At 34.2% G+C, this 13,813-nt stretch overlaps 1 protein-coding gene across 1 annotated transcript; it reads left to right on the top strand.

Moving 5' to 3' along the window:
• The first annotated feature begins 266 nt into the window (after positions 1 to 266).
• LOC127866495 (uncharacterized) lies at positions 267 to 10,857 on the top strand. Its single transcript, XM_052407049.1, has 16 exons — positions 267 to 405; positions 1,012 to 1,146; positions 1,334 to 1,377; positions 1,679 to 1,939; positions 2,292 to 2,487; positions 2,822 to 2,927; positions 3,158 to 3,293; positions 3,513 to 3,639; positions 4,191 to 5,320; positions 5,694 to 5,816; positions 6,516 to 6,783; positions 7,442 to 8,041; positions 8,419 to 8,736; positions 8,987 to 9,193; positions 9,492 to 9,626; positions 9,749 to 10,857. Exons 12-16 carry the CDS (start codon positions 8,024 to 8,026, stop codon positions 9,989 to 9,991), a joined length of 921 nt encoding a protein of 306 aa, XP_052263009.1. The 5' UTR covers positions 267 to 405; positions 1,012 to 1,146; positions 1,334 to 1,377; positions 1,679 to 1,939; positions 2,292 to 2,487; positions 2,822 to 2,927; positions 3,158 to 3,293; positions 3,513 to 3,639; positions 4,191 to 5,320; positions 5,694 to 5,816; positions 6,516 to 6,783; positions 7,442 to 8,023; the 3' UTR covers positions 9,992 to 10,857.
• The last annotated feature ends 2,956 nt before the right edge of the window (positions 10,858 to 13,813 follow it).

The following is a 13,813-nucleotide window of genomic DNA, read 5'->3' on the forward strand; positions in this document are numbered from 1 at the left end:
AATAATTGTACCTACATAACTCTATACAACGGCTACACATGTGTCGATGGTGCAGTAGCACTTGTTTGTACAGGTATAGTACATATAACTGTAAATCGAACGTTTTATAAATGCGCATAAAATACTATTAATACGTTGATAACAAAAATAACGATGCCACTGACAATATCACCTTCATTGTAATAAATAACTAATTCTTATTAATATAATCTGAAAATGAAATTTGTTTTAAACTATTTGTATACAATTCAGACTGCGGCCCAGTAAACGTTTCGAATGGGCAAATAGCGTCATACAATGACGCGTCGAGGACGTTAACAATTCGATATCATAATGATATTGATAACCCAGCCTATATTCAATACATATGTGGAAACGACGGAATATGGAATAAAACTGCCGAATGTAAGCAAACTGATAATATTTATTTCAATCAAAACTATAGCGTGTAAACATTTAATACGTTTGAAATGTATTGTTACGGTTGATGATAATAATAAAAAACATCGTTATAGATAAAATTATACTTAACAATCAGGCAGACCATTCGTATTCTATCCTATTTAAAACTATTTGATCAATGAAAACATTTACACGATTGTTCCGCAAGCAATATTGTCATTCGGTTATTGCGATCAAAAAATGTTACTCGTTTGAATGTAATCAACAAACAATAAACTATTTCTTTAACAGGTTGGCCAGTAAAAACTCAACAAAAGTATTCATATTATTCCTGTTAATATCACTAAAGAATGCTGATTTATTCATACAAAAACACATTTAATTAATTGTGTAGGACAATAAGTGTTATAACATGTGTTATATGAGATGACTAAGTATTGTGCCAAAAGGTTGCAAAGAGAACATTTTATATAAATTAGAGTGTTTATACTCTCACGGTTGTACACATGTATTACCTAAATAAGCATTCAAATCATTAAATGGTCTGTAAATATTTACATAAACATGACGTTTATTCATAACCATAATTCAAAACTTGCGTGGAAACAGATGATTCTGACCCATGTGCTAGATCAACACTCAACTGCACTCAAACCTCGGGATGTACACTGGATAGGGACAATGAGCCTACTTGCTTCTGTAATGCAGGATTTACTTTTAATAAAACAGCAGGACAATGTCAAGGTTAGAATATTTTTTTTATAATCTGTATAGTAATAAATTAAAAAATACAGTCCATGTACTTTTCCATAACGATTACACAGACCTTGTAATTAAACACACTATTTAATTTGTTTCCAGATATTAACGAATGCTCTCAAAATATTTGTCCTTAAGACTGCATGAACACTATCGTCAGTTTTCATTGCAGCTGCTTACCGGGATAACAGCTGGTAGACAGGGTCTCATGTGAACGTAAGTATATGCACCTTTCTTTATACTGCGTTATGGCATATTTATGTCTATAACCCCTAATTTAATGCTGACAAATTTACAGAACGAAGCCAGAGTAAAGACATCACTCAAAACTTCTTTGAACTTAAAAACTTAAATTACCAGAATTCATAATTTTAATGCACAAATACGTGTATAGTTATTCCATCATAACCAGACAGAAACTTGCACCATATAAATAGAACATAAGTACGTGATGCAGTTAGAAAGATTAAATTCCAATTTAGTACTGAAACTTAATTTTAATCGCCGATCCTTAAAGTATGTGAGGTGCCAAACTGGGGTTTGAACTGTTCACAAACGTGCGACTGTACCGGACGAGGTGCCGAGAGATGCGATCCCTTCAGAGGCTGCATGTGTTCCAATGGTTGGACAGGAAGTTCCTGTGATGATGACGTTGACGAGTGCAATGAGCGTCCTGGAGTCTGCGAGGATGCCAGGAGGTCCTGTAGTAACAACATGGGCTCGTTCAGCTGTGATTGTTTGCAAGGATACGAGGAAGATGCTAGCGGATATTGCCGAGGTTTGGTGTTTTTGAATCAAAATTAATATATATGTATTGCCCAATTGTGCTTAAATATTACATATTATTGAATTTTATAATACTATTTATTCATAATATGCGTTTAAATACACACTTAGGAAGATATTTATATTTGAGTATTGTCTATACCACGACAGTGTACTTTAACACAGACATGGAAACAGTTGTTCCCAGAATCGAAATCGTACCTGTATCTATAATCATATCCAATACGCATTGCTTATAGCATACCTGAAACAACATACAATACAAGATTGTTACGTATAACGTTTTTGAAGCTGGACATTTACCTATGTTATACCGTATTCGGACTGCATAATGCATGTTCCAGACATAAACGAATGTTCGGATCCACAGTTGAACGAGTGTACCCAGACGTGTTTGAATGCAGAAGTAAGCTACACATGTGGATGTAAATCAGGCTACAAAGAAGTCAACTTTACACATTGTTCTGGTATATACTCGAGCATCTATATACGAAACTTGATTGTGGTCGGGATCATTTTCTAGTGACCTCATGTCACAGAGTAAGTTCCTGCTACACCTCTACCCAGTTACTCGTCTTTCGAGAAGACAGTACATATTATAAAGTATCAAACATATGACCCTTGGTCGAACCTAGTACTGTTCTCTACAACCCAACCGCCTATTATTGAGTAGACATTTACTGTGTTTGACAAAGTTCGGATTTGCATGGCATTTGTAACTAATATTGACGCGGTTGAACAGACCTATAAATTGACAATTCTCAAAAAAATATCATTTGATTGTGTTTATGTTTAAAATGTCACACTGAGCATTTTTTGCAAAGTCAAAGACAGACTATTTAAAGTAATCAGTAAAGCTTGTCTTCAATCGCAGATATAGATGACTGCAATCTGGCCGTGTGAAAACAATCCAGGATATTACAACTGTTATTGCTATTTCGGATACAGACTCAACGACGACATGGAGACATGTAGTAAAGGTATAATGTGTGCCCTTTAAGCCTTATATAAACAAATCAAAAAGTAAATTGATTATAATGAGTTTTTAAAGAAATGACGTTGCCTCAAAATTGTTTTCGGTTTATCAGTGTCGTTATGTTACCTGTTATTAATGACTTCACGTTTATATTTAAACTCAACAGAATATATTTCACGATTACACGTATGGTTTCCTTTATTATGAAAATATATCGCATTTGATTTGTTGCAGTGAAAGACTATTGCAAAGAACTCCACAATCTGACATGAACCGGCTACTGTGAGGTACAAGGCAACTGTGAGGTACAAGGCAATGTTCCATCTTGCCAGTGCCCGCAAGGCTTTAAACTTGACTCTGACTTTTACAGGTAACATAATTCCGTAGTAATTGTCAAAATATGATGTGCGTCATTGCTTTGGCATGTACCGGCTTGATGCGCGTTAAATATATTGTTAAACCTTTAATTGCAATTTGTTTTAAAATCCATTAAAAATGTTTGAACAAGTATTCACACATTTGTTTGTAATGAAGTATAATATAAGCATGTAACAAAGAATAAGCATATGCGTTAATATTCGTTTAACAGACATCAACGAATGTGAGGAGGAAAACAACTTGTTCCGGACGAGCAACGTGTTAAAATACCGTTGGTTCATATGTATGTGAATGTCCTGTCGGTATGATGCTGCAAAATGACAAACGGCAATATGAAGGTGTAAAATATTGGTATCGAAATTGTGATATATTACTGAGTAAGCTGTATTGCTACATGTGGTCAGTTGCTGATATACTTACGAGTTCTGGCTATACAATGTGTAATTTATGGGCTCCTCTTTAAAGTTGTGTACTTGTTATTGTGTGCGAAACATTTATTTTCGATCATCGTTGTATTTTGAATTTTGAAACGACTACTCTTAAAATTAATCCATTACACCTACGTGTTTTTGTAATGGATTAAAACAATTATGAAATATTTTTAAGAATGTGACAAGTACCATTATGGGAAAGAGTGCTCGCCAACGTGTTCGTGCATCCACGGGGTGTTATAGTATCTAAGGTGTTATTTTTTAAAATTTGAATCATATTATACATTTTATATATATATATATATATATATATATATATATATATATATATATATATATATATATATATATATATACTAACATAACTTATGTTACTACGCCTGCAGTATCTTTTGCTTCTAGTGCTAAAAGTTTTACGACTACAACAACCACTACTTTGATCTGATCGTTCTTTGCAGGCTGCGTGTGTGACCCGGGCTGGACAGGGGTAAGTTGCGACGTTGATGTCGACGACTGCAGGGAAAACAAAGTAGTCTGCATTGAGCCAAATACCCATTGCCTGAACACGCCTGGCAGCGCCTCTTGCGTCTGCCAAAATGGTTTCAAGAAAAACATAGAATCGGAAATGTGCGAAGGTTAGGACAAAAGCAAAGTTGTGTTATGTGGTTCTTATATATTTAGATCTTCCTTACACCAAGTGTCTTTTAAATGTATGTAGAATTATGGACTCTCAATCAGTGTTTAAGAGTAATCATACAATTACGTTTTCACAATATTATGCATAAAAATAAGAAAATAAAGTTTAGATGGCAAAAAAAAACGTACGTCTAGAACTAATGTAAAGATAGAGTTAGTGTGATTGTGTACTTAAATTTATCCAACGAGTGAAGAAAGGCTTGCATGGCGAGGCTTGCCGAGCCTTGTAAGCCTTTCTAAGACGAGTGGGATAAATTTGAGTACACAATCACACTTACATAGTATTCTTTTTATCCTACAAAAAATGTTACCTGTTTTTTCTGTTTATCATACCTCTTCGTTCCCGATTTTACCGGGAAAGAATACGACTTTTGTCGTTTGACGTGTTAATAATGACGTCACGAGCACGCGCGATTAATATTGGTAAAAAATGTTTTTTGCTGTTTGTGTTGCATTTTGTGTTTAAAATATATTACATCTTGGTATTTAATTGTTTGTTTTGTGGAATCTGATTCGATTTTACTAAAAATGAATACTTTATAATTGATTCCGAGAAATATTACCTTCCTCCACACATGACCAGGTGTGGGATAAACATAGGTGTGGGATATACCTTATCTTTTCTTTATGGGTCGTATTGTGTTCTATAATAGCATTAGCTGTAGGATACAACTTCTTACTTTTGTTAACCAAAATTTCAAATGCGTACACAGTCGGTTGGTTTTCTCCTACCTACAGCAACAGACTGAAGAAAATATTATATTTTGTTTACATGTGAACGAATGTCAAGCTGCTGACCAGAACGTATGTGATCAGATTTTTATCAATACACCGGGAAGTTTCCAGTGTAGCTGCAGAACAGGTTTTGTTGTGAGGAATAGAACGTGTTCAGGTATATTATTAAATAGTGTAAATATACCATGAAATGTTTATGTTTAATTCAAATTGAACAATGTGCCCTCGATGTATATTTAGATTCAATGTTTGAATGGGGTTATGAACGTGTTCGACGGTAATTTTTTTTTTCTGAAAGTTAAAAATTAAGATTTAATATTGAATATCTGATATTAATTATTTTATGTGTAAGAGCAATTATTTCATGTTAAAATAAACCCAAAGAAATAGTATTGTTAACTTTTTTATTATACTAAGACATTCTCGTGTGCAATGATCCACACAAGTTTTATTTATATGTATTTATTTATTTATTCAATTAATTAATTATTTATTTATTTAGTTACTTAGTTATTTAACTTATTTATTAGATATAAACGAGTGCCTGGGAAACAACAACTGTCAACAACAATGCGTCAACACTATCGGTAGCTTTAGATGCTTTTATGGAGCGTGATTTGTCCTTGATCTTACGGACCGAAATTCTTGCATAGGTAAGCGTTATATTTATGTGGAGTATTTATTTAAATTGGGTATGAAAGTAGGTATACAATTATTATATGTTCGATTCGCTTTATATTTTCGGTTATGGTGCAATATAGAGAAAGACTATTAGTTTTAACATGTTTCTTTCTTTTGGCAAATACAGTGTACATCAATCATGCACAATACAATCATTGTAAGAAAAGGATTGAAACAAAATAAATAATTACTTTATTGTTTCTATTCTTGCAATAGTATTTACGCAATAAATGGGTGTGCTTTAAGACGTGTTTTCATTGAAGATGCCAGAAGTAAGAATTATACATAATACATTTGAAAAGTGTAGAAATTTAATGACGAAGGATGAGTGTTCGTGCACTGACTATTGGCAGCAAATCATTTATGAAAGACTATTACAATGTGTAAATGTTACGCATACTATCAAGCTAAAAACTTTTAATTATAAGGTGTTGTGTACCTTTTAATTATAAGGGATTAAAGAGGCGCTTTGCATGAACAATTGCTTTGTGATTCTCTATCTGTAAAACGTATGTCTTTTTTATATCAAATTTGTATCGTTGAACAATATAAACACTATGTGTTTGTTTAAAAGTGGTTACCTAAGTGAACATTAACATACACGAGTTTGAGCTTGTAGTGTTCTATGTTGTTTTGTTTTATTTCACTTTAAGAGAAATTTTCTTTTCTAGCGTGTCTTCAAGGTCTATTCGGTATAAGCTGTACGAGTACGTGTTTGTGTGATATGACAACATACATCCGTGTGCAACACAGTGAACGGAAACTGCACGTGTGTCGCAGGCTGGATTGGTTCTACATGTAATACAGATGTCGACAAGTGTGCGTCAGCTGATGGCTTCACATGCCCAGCACACTCGACATGCGTAAATACACGTGGTAGTTACGAGTGTCATTGTAATCTGGGTTTCAAATCGAGCAGTAAACTAGATAGCTGTACAGGTAATTTTTATGTCTTGCCAGTATTTTTCGTACACCCACATAAGTATAATTGTAACAAAAAAAATGTTTCAAATTCATGATTCGTTTAAACAGCAGTGTTTGAGTCAGCGATTGCACTAAAGCGACTTCATATTTAAAACGGTGTAGCTTTTTATCATTAAATCTGCATTGACATGATTTTTGATACGAACCTCTAAGTATATAATATGTTTAAACGAAACAGAGAAATAAATTCAACCAAGTCTATACTGACAGTCTTTTGCGTACTTTGTGTTAGACAGACAGGCGGGCGATTTAGTTTTTACGGTCTTGCATATAATACATTACAATAACCACCAAATATAGCCATTAATTTTATTATCATTAAACGTGTAAAACGGCTGTGACTGATATTTAAGCTTAGATGTATTTTTTATGAAATGTTTCATTACCATCAAATGCAAACAAGGGCTAATATATTGATACCTAAACGACAAACTGCGAAAATGTGTAAATTAATATATATAGCTCTGTTCCAACCTGCCTTCTGAAATGTAATTTTATTATTGTGTAATCCGTTTTGAGACAAGCTTGTTCTTTTATAAATAATCTACGTTTACGAAAGCTTTTCTTAACGAATCTGTTTAAAATAGTACAGTTATCTGATACGGTCTTTAAGCTGACATCGGAGGACAATGTACCGATGCAAGAATGTGTCGGACAATCAATGCAATTTGTGAGAACAACGCATGCGCATATATGTCTGGTGTGGAAGACAAACGGACCTGCACATGCGACATCAGTAAGAATGTATTGACACCCTAAGCAGCAACATTTATTATCAGTAATCAGGCTTATCAGTTGCATAGTTATTTGATATGGTGTATTTATTTGCATTGAGCCATCACATGTTGCAATAGACTCCTCCACTGCGAAAACTGCGGTGATTAATATGTTCATTTTACTCGAAAAATTATTTGAACGAAATATGTTTTTGTGTGCTTGTTTAATACTCACTGGTTACTGAAAATTAAGGTACGAATACACAAATAAATTATTATTGATTCAACCTATGTTTCATGTTTACACAAACTCATGGTGAGAATGCAGTTTACTTTAAACAATAAAAGTAGCTGTACGCGTGTTGTTTTTGTAATTTCCAATTCTGCCATTCGGGCAAGACGCAGGGGATACAAGTCTTGGTCATGACCTATGCAGTGAACAAATTGTCTTCCCACCTGCGATTCCAGTCTTCAACAAAATGAGGCGGTCAATGCATGTAAGTCTATATTTGAGTATTTGCAAGGTTGCTTTAGCGGATACTTTGATATGTTTTATTTTTCTTACTTGTTTTCTTTAGAAGAAACGATAAAAATTCGATCGAATTATCCCTGAATGATTGTTTAAAATTGTGTTTATCACAAAGCAATACTTGAAATGTTTTGTAGGAAAACTTAATTGTTTGCCGGAAATAGTTTTGCATTTCTTAAGAAACAGTCACTGAATGAATGCTATCTAAAAACTCAGTAAAAATCGACGTATTAATATGACCCTAATACCCGTCAATTATGATCTTCTTAAGTTTGTGTTTTATTTGATTGCCTTACGTTGTAAATCATTTATATAAAAACCTCTCACAAATACGTGCATATTTAGGTTTGCAGGAGAGGGCTCATAAGTTTTGATGCAAAGTATCTCTCTGAAAAGCCTAAATTGGCTTTGGATGAGAAAGCAAATATCAACTTTCCAGTTGTGGCGGCATACTTTACAGAAATCTATTTGGACCATTTATCCACAATCACGTTTAGAACATATGATGTCCTTAAAGATTACCCATTTACACCTAAAGTGGCGGAAGAATTACGATTCCTTGAAAGTGTAATCAAGCGTGTCGAAAATATATCAGCATTCGACACAAGTTTTGTTTTGATAGCAACATGGAATAATGTTAAACCATCATTTAATCCGTATAATGTAAGTTAGTTTTTTTTTATACAAATTACATCCTAAAATTCAGTAAAAAAAGAAGAACGATTTATTTTACTTTAATGTTTGCATATAGAATTCTTTAATTATAAACAAAGTGTGCATCCTAGAAATATATGTTGTTTTGGTCTCTGTTTTCTTTATACACATGTTATTGTTTCGGTAGTTAGTCACTTGATATCGAATTTACTATAATTATTTTTTAGTAATTGTTAATTTTATTGTTGACATTTTCTAGACAGCAACGTTTCAACTGATTATAATTTCAAGCGGCGAACAGACCATTTCTTTTACAATTTACGGGCATAATTTAATGCAATGGACCACTGATAAAGAACGCATCCCTTTATGGATCGGTCATGCAGATATAGACAGAGATATATACAGTCACATTTACTCGTTCAGCAAAAATGCACTACAAAGGGATCGCTACCGAAAACAGGAGGTACGTTGCAACTATTCTTCAAAGTTATTAAATACATTAGTTTCGGAAATCCGTAGGATTGATATATCTAAATATTTTTTTGTAAACGTTTTATAAGTCGGTTAATCAATAATATATTTCTGAGATAAAATGCTTTTTAAAACAAAGTTTTCTTGCAGGAATCCGTGGGCTTCTTCTTAAAAATATAAATGATAAAAAGTCGACATTTAGTCACCACGCGTTTGACTGTATAAAGTGGTACAACAGAAACCTTCATTTGAAACACAACATCCATTTCTACTTGCAACGTCTCCCTAAGTGCCCATGTGACGTCGCTATGGCCCAATGGGACCCTTGGTTTTGGCAGATCCGCCGCCATGTGCGTCTGCCTGATAGCAACGATGTCGTCTGCGTGGACACGGTGTTGGGTCAAAGTTACAAACCATATGGAAAGGTGAGTAAAATTCAAGTATGCAACTCACAATTTGGCATGATATCTGTATGTTGTACTGTTTTACATAAAGCTTCAGGGAAAAATCATTTGCGGTAATACTAAGAATTTTCACAACATTTCAGTCATGTTGTTATTACCGTTCAACATTGGCATTCGTGGACACGAGGCCTTTTTCTGGTGGATTTTACTTATTACATTCATCATTCTCACCACGTGATCACGAGGCAAATGACTTAATCATGAAGGAAAAATGCTGTACGAAATCAGACAACTGCGATCTCTATTACGAACTGCATCCTACAGGCACATGCTACACCGGGTCGCCGTACCACTTTGGTAACAGATTTAAACTTATTGTTAACTGAAACGGTGCTAATTAGTGTGAAAATCGTGATTATATTGTCTGTCCGTGTACAATGTCAATTGACGGTTCTGGAAATCGCGAAATGTTCCACGTGTTATCTCCACACTCAGACCAACCAGAGAAAAACGATTGATACTCGCTGAAACCGCTTCCGGCTGGCCCTTTCTTAGGCGTCATCCGATTAAAAACATGTAAGTTATATGGTAGATGTACCTGTTTGAACACTCAATTTTGGCATCGAAGCGAGAGATCGTCGGCCATCTCGTCTTAACTCTGACCACGTGATTCCCTGCATGGCTAAAGTGCTTTTAAATAGCAAACTACTGTAGCCATATAAACCAGATATGGAGACTTCTGGTGCTCATAATATAGTAAGCTATTTCCGCTCTAGACGACAAAACGTTGTATCATGGTGTCATATTAAAATCAAACTTCAACGCATTTACGCCGTGTTTTATTATTTATTTAGTATAATTTGTATTGAATAAAATAAAATTTAATTAAAGTTATACAATAATGTTTATTTTTGTATCACGCTAAATTTATCATGTTAATGCCCACAGTATTCTTTGAAAATTGTTAAAAATGTATTAATACAAAAAGAAGTATTTCTCTTATTCCATGTCAAACAATGTGTTTTTTGTTTTCGCTAAAGTGGGTATACACGATTTGTATATGTGTGAAATTGTAATATATTGATAAAAATATGTTACAATAACACAAAATAGGCAAGAAAAATAATTATACATCGAAGACGAATTTCATAAAATGCAGCAGACAACTAAGCACAGGTTAAAGCCGATGCCGACACTTTTACTCGTGTTTGTTATGAAACAAAATTGTGTCTTTGTGTCGTATTAACGAATCTGCACTAAAACTAAATTTAGATTCACATGAATGATATACATGATGGCCAATTCGATTGTAAAGACATTTTCGATATCAGATTTAAATATCTGGCTTATTCCGCATTTTTCGACACATGTTCTTCTTAACTTTAATTAAATTTATATTGAAATATATGAATAATAAGTTTTTTACACATTTTTATATAAATTCATAAATATTTGACAAAATTGTGCATACTCTCTTTAAATGTAAGTCGTCGCATTTTTCTGATGGAATTAAGAGTTGTATGTACATGTGCTTTTAGTATTGTGTCGTTTTTATTTCCTTTCCTTATGTAAAATGTGAAAGCAAATCAGAATGTTTTAATTAGATAAAAAAAACTTATTTCTTAATGCCATTAATCAGCACAACATGATGTGGATTAATACAACATACGTACGAGCAAGCTATTGTTACATGAACGATTAAATACATCTCTTCAATTCATTATTACATCAATAACAACGCTGCCTTTCAGAAACATCCGTTGAAAAACCGCTCTTACTGCCAGTCTCATTCCTATTCGTATCTTCTGTATGCTTATATCCATGTCAAACCTATTTCTCCTCTATATTGCATGTCTCTGATAATCTTCTTCAGCTTCATAATTTTCTTGATTTTCTTACACTTTAATTACATTAACATTCTTCTGTGAACAGCCATGAGATCAATAACAAAACAGCCTTCTACGAGCATCCGTACCCCCACCTCCTTTATTAGCTCTGCCTCATGCCTCGACATCTCTTGTAGGATTGCATCAGACTCATCCACCATCTTGGTCTCATCGCTTAATTGCTCAGTACTGATCCTTATCTCCATATGCAGCAACTCCAGCTCCATCTTTTTCTTGCTGAACCACAACATCGGTTCTAGGGAGGCGACAACGGCCAGTCGTATCTTTGGCAATCTTAGTGTTACCCTCGGACCTTATATTTGCTGGTTTTCTTGCAAACCACTGCCTGCCATTACATTTCTCCCCGGGATCATAAAATATGACAGTTTTTGTCTGATAATAGCAGTTTCAAGTTCTCTCAGTCCGTCATGCAACCATTGAAAACAAACTATGTACATGAAACTTGTTCTGTGGGTTACTCTCAGCTTGCCATAATACGATATTTTTTATCACGTATGATGTTATTTTTTTGTACAAGGTCTTAGCACATTTTTTTACAATCATTTTGAGCATAACATTTACTTTCGCTTGTGTGTCATTAAGGTTGTTTACAAGTTTTGCCTCTCCGGTATGGAAACAAATTATCCACTCCATGTGTTTGTATTCACTTTCCTTAAATCCTACCGGGGTTAGATAGGCTCCTAATGATACGACTTTCTGAACTATGACTGGTGACGGCCAATGAAGGGGTCTTGAAGCGCATCTTTGTAGGCTGCTGGGACAGTGACAGTGACAGCGCAGGGCGAATACATTATCCGTTTCAAATTTAGCTCCAAAGGAGTCCGATATCGACGGCCCCGAAAGTTCAAGTCGGACGGTTGAATACAGTGGAAATCTAGATATAACCGCAAATTTTCTTCTATGAACAAACTACTACTTAATTGAATCTCTCCATTTCGATAATCACACAAACAATTGTAAATAACATTCCAAAGTGTATGCGCTAGTTTCTATTGTAACAGTATAAAGTTTCCTTGATATACACTTGTATCCATCCTAAAAAGATCAATGCCGTCTTGAATGGTGTGAAGATTGATACCAGTTTCCACACAAAAGACATGTTTCACCACGAATAAACGGTCCCAGTTGCTTTCTGACACGCAGGTCAGACCCTCTGCCTTGCTGCCTGTTATTATCATAGTTGTGTGACTTTGTGGGTCATTAAAAGCCTATCACGCTCCCTGTACTTCTCAAAGCGCCGCCGTCTGATCTCCTCGTCGTACCCAAGCCGAGTCAGTATACTAGAGATCTCCACGGACACACTTTCGACATAATTCTGAAAACAAAATCACACAATCTTTTTTTCATTTAAAGATGCGCCATTGTATTTTATTTCAACTATACTCACATCAAAATGCACATCTAGGAAGTTGGTTGAAATATAGGTTCAGATAAACTTGAGTTTTTTGTATTTATTAATATAGTGTAATGCCTTCTGATTTTTTTTACTGACGGTTTAATTATGCAATAATACCACAATTGTCCGAGTGCACTCACATGCATACATCATTTCTTGTGTTTTTACTATTAAGTTGATAGACACACATGATTGTAGTATGGATACTTATTACACATATACTGAATGTGTATAAGTTTACAGTAATATATGTGTAGTATGGTTATTAATAATACATAAATTGACATTATATATACTTTAATTGAACTGTATTTGTAGTAAGTAAAGTGAAATCGTCTTAATTATGATAACAAAAGATTAATTAAAAAATAAGTTTAGCTCTTATTCCTAGTCATATTGTTTTTTGTCTGATTATAGGAAATGAATATTACGTCATTCTCTAATTATTATGGAGGAAAACAAAGGTTCTGTTTTATTCACTAACATCATTGAAACGCGGCTGTGTATATACTTTATTTAAAAGGTGGATAAAGTGTAAACAAAACTTATTTCCAGATTGATACCTTTATTAACAGAATAGTAAGATCGTATAAGACTCATACGAATAATTCCCAATTGGTCGTTGTCGGCTCATACTTTACTTAAAAGCAACCGGAAATACTCCGGGGTACCATTAATTATTGTTTCCTTACCCCGGTTACTTTGTAGTAGTACCGCAGCCGAAAATGACCAGTCGTGGTCATTTATTGATACATATAAAAAAAAAATCATTTTTGATACAGATACATTTGTTTCGCTATTGCCCCTTTGCTTACGGTGGCTGTTTATCATAAAGGTACAGGTTGTGTCTGGTTATGCTTCCAGCTCCAGTCTAACCCGAGAGTGAACGATTGTACTGGCAGCTG

This window comes from Dreissena polymorpha, chromosome 1 (assembly GCF_020536995.1).
Source record: "Dreissena polymorpha isolate Duluth1 chromosome 1, UMN_Dpol_1.0, whole genome shotgun sequence".
NCBI lineage: Eukaryota > Metazoa > Mollusca > Bivalvia > Myida > Dreissenidae > Dreissena > Dreissena polymorpha.